The sequence below is a fragment of the Pygoscelis adeliae genome, unplaced genomic scaffold (assembly GCF_000699105.1).
Source record: "Pygoscelis adeliae isolate BGI_AS28 unplaced genomic scaffold, ASM69910v1 Scaffold329, whole genome shotgun sequence".
In the NCBI taxonomy this organism is placed as follows: domain Eukaryota; kingdom Metazoa; phylum Chordata; class Aves; order Sphenisciformes; family Spheniscidae; genus Pygoscelis; species Pygoscelis adeliae.
This window is the reverse complement of record NW_008825554.1, coordinates 910,728-919,213: the sequence shown is the minus strand read 5'-3', so window position 1 is coordinate 919,213 and position 8,486 is coordinate 910,728. Positions and strand designations below refer to the sequence as shown.

General features: G+C 36.8%; 1 protein-coding gene across 1 annotated transcript in view; it reads left to right on the top strand.

Annotated features, from left to right (window-relative positions):
* Positions 1-2,149: 2,149 nt before the first annotated feature.
* Positions 2,150-8,486, top strand: part of ARMC1 (armadillo repeat containing 1) — a 32,839-nt gene continuing 26,502 nt past the window's right edge. Inside the window, exons 1-2 of the mRNA XM_009332222.1 lie at positions 2,150-2,359; positions 6,559-6,650. Coding sequence (XP_009330497.1) covers positions 2,168-2,359; positions 6,559-6,650 — 284 coding nt within the window. The 5' untranslated portion in view covers positions 2,150-2,167. The remainder of the gene's footprint in view (positions 2,360-6,558; positions 6,651-8,486) is intronic.

The window sequence follows — 8,486 nt, the reverse complement described above, 5'->3', positions numbered from 1 at the left end:
CCCAGCCGCGTCCCGGAGCTCACGTCAGCCGGTCGCTGGAGGGTTGTGCCGCCGCCGGACGAGGGGCCCGGGAGCTGAGCCCCGGGGCCGGCTGAGGTCCCTCCTGCTCTCCCCAGCCGCGTCCCGGAGCTCACGTCAGCCGGTCGCTGGAGGGTTGTGCCGCCGGGACGAGGGGGCCGGCTTAGGGAACCCTCAGCGTGGCGGCGGAGGTGTGAAGCTGCGGCGGTTCCTCCCCTGGGCCTCCCCGCTGAGGACACAGAGCGGAAAGGGAGACCGACAGAGAGGTCCGCGGTGCCCTTTGTGAAGCTTTTATTTCAAAGCTGCAAGGAGGAGAAAAGAGCCGGTACCTGGCTAGCTTCTCTCCTAGGCCCCCAAATTCTAGATAACCTCTTAAAACTTTTAAAACAGCTTGATTGGTTTTTCATTAAAAAAATGCCGGGGGTCCTAGTTTTCATAAAATTGGTTGTCGTAGGTGACGGGAGAGGGTAAGGGCTTCAGCTGTCTCCTCAGTTGTGGCAGAGGAGAGAGAAAGAAGGGTCTGGGGAGGACATGAGTGTGGGCGAATGGGATAAGAGGGGGGTAAAATTTGCCTTCGTGCTTTTTCAGGAGATTAGAAGGAAAAAGGCAAAAAGTGATCAGGATGGAGAGAGTTGTAGGAATGATCTGGTGCTCGGGACGCAGAACTGGAAGTCAGAGACTTTGGTTAGCATCAGCTCCACAACTGATGTGATTTTTAAGTTTTGAATAAGTTCCTTTGCCACCTATGAAAAGGAATTAATAATACCTAACAGAGAATTTTTCTTTTTAATTTAGAGTTGTCTGCTTTAGAAATATAAATTATTGTTTATTGGTTGAGCTGCTGTATCTCCCAGTTGATCTCTTTTGGACTGGTGATAGTCAGGAAAATAGCCTGGAGACTAATCATTGGCATGTACTTTTCACATTAGCACTCTCTTTCCTGAAGGAAGGACCAGTGACTTGATTAACAACATTTTTTTCTCTGTGAAAGTGTCAGAAATTATCATAACCAAAATTCCTATTTGTGGTTCGGGTTTTTTTGATGGGTATGATTAATTTGTGTTGCTGAAGGGCCTACCTTCAGTAGGAAAACTGTTTGTGCAATATTATTTGTTTGGGCAGTGATGTTAAAAGAACGTGACCGCTTGCAAATTTAATTTGTTTTATTTTTATGCAGGGGAAAACTGAGAGAACACAAATTAACAATACGTATTTACTCACACTTTTGTGCCTTAAGAAAAGTTACTTGCATGAGTTGGTACAGGCAACACCAGGACCACCAGGATCACATTTAGAAGTTTCAGAGGCACATAATCAGTCTTTTGAAGGAAACTAGTTTTTTGCACCAAGATGTAGCATTTTCTCTGAGTAAACCTATGCTTTTGGTGCCTGTTAAGTAGTTATTCCTTATTAAACAACTTTGGAATCTGATACTCTCAAGCTAACACGTGTCTCCTTTGAAGTGGAGGTGGTGGCTTGGACTTTAGCTGGAGCAAGGCGTGACCTGCTTGCTTTCTTTTTATTGAGAGGGTACTAGTGAAAAGAAAAAAAAAACAACCCACGCTCTAAAACCCTTTTTACCTTTGAATGAGTATGGCATTACACTAGTTACTTGATATGTACATCCAGATTAAAACTTGATGTTCGCTGTTCTTGATGCATCTTTTGCTGGCTTTTCTGGTTCATTTTTGTGTAAAATTTGATTATTGCAAAAGGTACTCTGAAAATACATACTTTGATTTTACACATTTTTATACAGAAGGATGTTTATAGAATTCTAGTGTGCCTTGTTGTGAGAAAACTATGAATTTCTCAGAAATATTTGTCAATAGTGTAAAAAATCCAACACAAACATACTCCCATAAAGGCTCGTTGGTCTGAAATTATATGTAGGAAACAAATCAAAGTATTATTAACCAAACCTACGTGTTTTCTGCATAGGAAGTTTAGATTTCCAGTTTACAAATTTCAAGATCCACATCCTTATCAATTCCATCCACATTCCATGAATTCTAGTCCTTGGTTTTTTATACTTTTATGCTTATAACAAATCGGTGCCTTTGTGCTTTTGTCTTATCTGTGTTTTAATTGATGATAAATGTTGTGGTATTAATAATAGAGATTTTTTTTTTCCCAGCAGGTATTTTCTATGCATGGTGCAGAAAAAATGAATTCTGCTATGAGTGAGGAACCTGATGCACTATCTGTAGTTAACCAACTCCGAGATCTAGCAGCTGACCCATTGAACAGACGGGCCATTGTTCAGGATCAAGGATGCCTGCCGGGTCTTATTCTGTTTTTGGACCATCCCAACCCTCCAGTTGTTCATTCAGCTTTACTAGTAAGTATTCTGGAGATAAATTTGTATGTCAGTAGGACGTTTTGTAACTTTGTTAATACGTCTTTAAAAAAGTAAAAATGCGAAAAATAAAACCTCGTTTTATGTTATGTTGATATTCATTATACATGTTTTTTTAAAAACATGTATTTCAAAAATTGTTTAGCAATGATGCATTATTCCAGGGGAATTTATGTGTTTTGGAAGAGATTAATTTACTTTGCATTTTTTCCCTAATAACAGCTATTTCACTTTTTGTGTGGAGGGAAGTAAGCGCCCTTAAATCTTTTTCTTAAGATGAAGTTATGGAACTTGGTAAATACACATGGTGATTCGACATTCATATTGTAAAAAAAAAAAATTAAAAAATCATAGGATAATTTAGGTTAGAAACGACCTCCGAAGGTGATGTAGTCCAATCCCATGCTCAAATTAAGTCTACTTAGATCACGGCTCAGGCTTGTGTCCATTTGATTCTTGAACACCTTGAAGGATGGAGATTCTGTAATCTCTCTGGCACCCTGTTCCAGCATTTAACCACCCTCATGGTATTAAAAACAAACAAACAACTCCAAAAAACAACCCAAAATCTATTAATATCTGATACAACTTATTCCAGCGTTTGTCTGTTTCTTCTTGTTCTAAATCATAAACGCTAAAGTCCTGATTTCTCATCCTGAATCTAAATACTAACTTTAAAAAGTTTATTTCTTGCTTAGAAACAGGACAAACAAATGTCCAGATTTTGTTAAAAGTCTAATTCAATTCTTCTAATAAGATTTTAAGTTACTAAAATTTATGCGGTGCTCTTTTTTCCATTTTTATGTCATTATTGAATTTTAAACACTGTGAAACTAAAGAAGAAGGAGCTCTGGCTTTTACATACAAGTATACATTATTCTTTATACCATTAAGACCTATCTGTACCATAGTTCTGTATTTTTCATTTATTTTACTTTCATAGTGGATATTAGTGAACTTCTTGGAATTACTTCAGCATCTCTGATACTCTTCTGCATTCAGGGAATGAGGTTCCTGTGCCCTGCTAATTCGTTTTTAGGTTAGCCTTGCCATAACATTTGCCAGGCTTTACTGTTCTTCACTGGAAGAACTTTGAGTTGAGTTTACAGTTCTTGGGAATATGTTGCATTGGTTTTCTTCCCACTGCAGTTTCCTTAGGTTGTGGTCTTAAAAGAGGATCTTGTTTGGATGTCTCACTCTCTTTTTCCTTCATTTGCTCCTTTGGGCTGCGTATTCTCACTGCCTGCACGAGATTCCATAATCAATCTGTGATCATGTTACAAAAATTAACTCTACATAAAAAGGACTGACTGTCAGATTGATGGGGGCTAATCCAGTTTGCAGTGTGGTTCCACAGCCCTAGATATTATTCAAGTTGTGTTGTAAGAACATCTCATTGGGTGGGAATGGGAGACAGCCATGTTGTTCCATTTAGTGATAACCTACAGTTAGAGTGGATTAAGAATCAGGATTTAGAGGAGGCCATGCTATATCCCAGGACCCTGGCTGCAGTCAGAAATGGATCAGTTTACTGTGAAAACATGTTTTTGTCTGCTACTCAGACTCCTTGTGTTCATGAGTTCTTGAACGTCTTAGGTTCTATAGCTTTTAATATCTTTGCTGATAACTTTTTAGTCTTCATTTTTGATATTTTTCCATTCTGAAGGGTCGTTTGGTTTTGGTTTTCTAGCCATCCCGTTGGTCAAAAAGGTACTTCCATTTGAATGGGAATCATTACATGTAATTATTTTCCATTAAGTTATACCTAATAAAAGGATGTACAGCGCTGACTTCAAATTTCTTATTGTATTATTCTGTGATTCCCATAGCTGAAATTATAAATAATCTCTATGAATCATAATAGTTCCCTATTTAGCTTTTTTGATACGTTGTAGAATCTTTCAGGGAGGGTGTTTTCCTCCCTATGTGCAGTTTCAGTTCAGTCCTTCTATCTGATCAAGAAGTGGTATAATTTTCTTAGTTTTCTCTAGTTTTGATTCCAGGAATTCTTTACAGTACGCTTCAAAACTTTTAGCATTTGAATGTTCTAAGTAAAAAAATCAGAAGTAACCCAGGCAATACTATTTTTTTTTCTTTTAAATTTGGACTGAAATTTTCAAAAACAGGACTCTGAAGTTAAGAAACTGTGTTAACGTTTCACTTATAAAACATCAAAGACGTCTTTTGTTATTAAGATTGACAACTGTATTTTTGTATTCAAGTATGGAGATAGTCCTATTGATTATGATGAAATTACTTGTGAGCTTAAAGCTAACGTAGATAAGTGTTTTGCTGAACAGAGGCTGAGCCAAAGTCTGTAACAGAAATCATCCTTACGCCTTCAGTAGACTGCGACTTAATAAGCATAAATGATCTCACTTCTTTGAAGGTGCGGACCTTTGCATCTCCCATGGGGAGCAGGGGGAATAGGGCTTCCTAGTGTTGAAAAGACAGGTCACTTAAGTCATTCTGATAACTTTGTCTTTGGTCTTATTTTAGTGGAAGTTACATTTGTGTGTAAATGGTATGTAACAGATGGAAAAGAAACTGCCTACATTTTGACTCAAATAATTAGCTGTTAAGAGAACGGGTTTTTCTTTGTGCAACACTGTTACATCCTTACTAAATTGCCTGAACAGAGACTAATAAAAATGAGAAACTTTTTCCACCGGTAAGGATACATTTCTTAACATGAAAGTTAGTAGTTCAGAGCTATCATTCAGGTTTTTCCCCATAGTTGAAAAGTAAGAAAATAAATGCATATACAACATTTATAAACTGCAATTATTGATACTGAACCACATCAGGAAATAGCAAAAATCACATTTAGAGTTTTTATCATGCCAGACAGCAGACAGACTTTCTCAAACGGCTATAAAATGGTCCTGAATTTTACCTAATAAGTGCTGAAGATGATTTAGAAAAAATCACAGATAATTATTCTCTATCTCTGAAGGGATTAAGGAGCATGTTATTTTTAAAGCAGCTAGTGAGCAGCATAGCTATTATATGACTATATTTAAATAATTGGTGTACTTCTAAACCTTGCTATTACAGACCCCATTTTATAAACCATTGTATTTGTGTATTGCAGGATTTTGCAAGTGCAGTTTTTGTATCTACATCAATAAAACACTGATTAAAGCACAATGCACAGTAGACCTTTGGAGGTTCCTTCTAAGAAAACTTTGTCAGCACTAACACTAGAGAGATGTCTCATGAAAAGGACTGACATTTTAACTGGAAGAGTATTATGTTAGGAGGATCATGCAAATATGCAGTTGCTGACTGGGGTCAGCAATGTGAAGTTGTGCGAAGAGTGTCCCTTGAAAGTCAAACAAACAAAACCTTGGGCAACAAATAAGTGTAAATTCCCAGTTTAGGTAACAATAACCTAAGCAGCTTGCTGCTGCTATTCTTATTCCTGCATGGAGTGATGAATATTGCAGTTAGTCTTCAGAAGCTTATAAATGTGGTGGACCTCTTTCTGTGGACAGCAGAAACTTGATGGTGGTGAGTTTTCTAGTACTGGAGGAGCCTACAGATTTGATGGAAACATTGCTAGAAACATAGTGTGTAAAAATTACTTTAGATCTCAGATCACATAAACGTTTGTTGGAAGGGACTTCTGGAAGTCATGCACTTCAGCTTCCTGCTTGAATTGGGACTGTCACCAGCATTCGATCAGGTCAGTTGTAGCTTTGTCTCGTTGATTCTGCGGTCCCACTAGGTCACCTGTTCCAGTGTTGAACTACCTTCATAGTGCAAACGCTTTTTGTAATATCTGATTTGAACTTTCCAAGCTGCAATTTGTGGCTGCTCCCCCTTGTTACGTTGTCTGCTGCTGTAGAGGAAAGTTTGGCTTAATCATCTTCGTAAGGGCTTTTTGAGTAGTTGTAGACAGCTGTTAGATTGTCCCTTAGACTCTCTTAGCTGGTATAAACAGACCCAGTCTCTCAACCTTTTCTCATAGATCAGATTTTTCTCACAGATCGGATATTCTATGCTTTCTGTGTATTTATAAGAATAAAACGGTTTTTTTAATGTTCACAGTAGGTGATAATTCTCTTTATCTTCTTACTAGAACTCACATAGTGAATGTTTTGCAGACGTGCACTAATAAAAATGAATGATAATGTACTGGACATATTGGTGATTTGCTGTGGTCCTCTTTCTTTTAGGCTCTCCGCTATTTGGCAGAGTGCCGTGCCAACAGAGAAAAGATGAAAAGTGAATTGGGTATGATGCTCAGCTTACAGAATGTAATACAAAAGTAAGTTTATGATGGGTTGTTGGATCCAAAGACAGTGTAAACATAAGGTTCTGATGCAAAGTAAAACTTTGATTATGAATTTGTATAGTGAATTTTTAATGCTGCTGTCTTCCTTGTTGAAGTTGTGTGGCTGCAAGCAATTAATGTTTTTCATTTTACAGTATAGTAAAGTAATTAGACCATAGTCTACAAGAAATACTCATTTGAAAGTCATTTGCCAAACAAATTTCTTGCCCTTGTTATAGATAACTAATTTTGTCTCTTCCCTTTAGGTTCTCTTATAATCCTTCTCATCATTGTATAAGGGTGCCTTGCACTAGTGCATTTAATGAAATTGGTTGGCATCTGCCACATTTATTCTTTGATCCCCACCTTTGGGAAGGGAAATTGTATATGCAATGTATTTTTTTCGATGTATTTTTGAAGGTATGTATCTGCAGTTCTGTGTTGAGGAAACATCTTGTAGGTGGAGTAGAAGTTAGTGAGGTTTGTAGTGGTCTCTAATTTCTTTGTAGAATGTGTCAACTGGGTTATGTCTCCTAAAATTTGTGACTGTTGGATTTTATTAAGATTGCTAACTGTTGAGTGTTGAATACTGGAAGATGTGTGGGTATATGCACACTGGAGAAGATACACATATGCACTTATCAATAGAAATTAATATGATGAACTAAGATGAATCATTATTAGCAAAAAAAACCCCAACCTCCTTCAAAGATTAGTCTGTCATAGCAGAAATTAATTTACCATCAAGATATCAAAAGGTGATTATTTTACACACAGTTTGATAGCGTTCTAGTTAACTGGATTTTTCAAATGTGAGGAACTGTTCCATGAGAGAGGAGAAAAGTCATATTGCTGCACTGAAATGTTTCAGATGAATGTTTAAAACAATTATTTAGAAAAGGATGAAACACAAGAAAAATTGTATATTAAAGATTCAAGTGGAAAGGTTTTGAATCTTTAATACGTTAGTTGGATCTCTGATGTATCACTTGTGGTATAAGTTACAAGTTTCTTTTAGAAAAAAACCAAGGCTAGACTTTGCTAGTTCCTTCATCCCATAGCCCCTCCAGTTTTTGGTGGTGTACCTTTTGTTAAAAAATGTCTGTCTCTCTCTCTCTCTCTCTCTCTCTCTGACACTGCTTATCTAAAGGTGTGAACCTGAAGAATTGGAGGGGAAATTCTGGTCTGTTCACAAGTCCTATGTGATATGTGATCTAAGAAAGATTAACAATTTTTACCTTTAAGTACTTCATTAATTCTGCTGAAACTAACAAGATTATGTAGTGGCATGAAATTCAGCATTGTGCCTAAATATCATCTTGTTGTTCACCAGTTACAACACAAGGATTGAAAACAAATGTCTTAAATAGGGTGATGAACTAAATGACTAGAATTCAGAAGAGAGTAGTTCTCAATTTTTTTGAATAATGTAATAATTACAACTTTTAAAAATGATAGGTGTTTTTAAGAGGATAAGAAAATTTAATAGGGGAAAAAGTTGAATTAAGTCTTACAGTATTCACCTTTTTTAAGGACAAGCATAATTAAGGTAAAATATACAGAAGTCTTTGCTTGCTACTTTTATAATGACAATAAGAACCGAAATGTTTAGGTAGTAACAGAAGCATGTATTTCAGAAGAACTTACTTTTAGTATAGATTACATGTCTATTTAGAGCACAGAGACATCCTTAAGTTGTTGAAAGGGGAATGGTAGTTCATTATCAGTCTCTGCAGCTTACAAATATTACTCGGGAAACAGTCATAATTAAAACTTTTGTTTAGAGAATTTTATGGAAATCTCTTTGACAACATTTTTTTTTCTACGTTT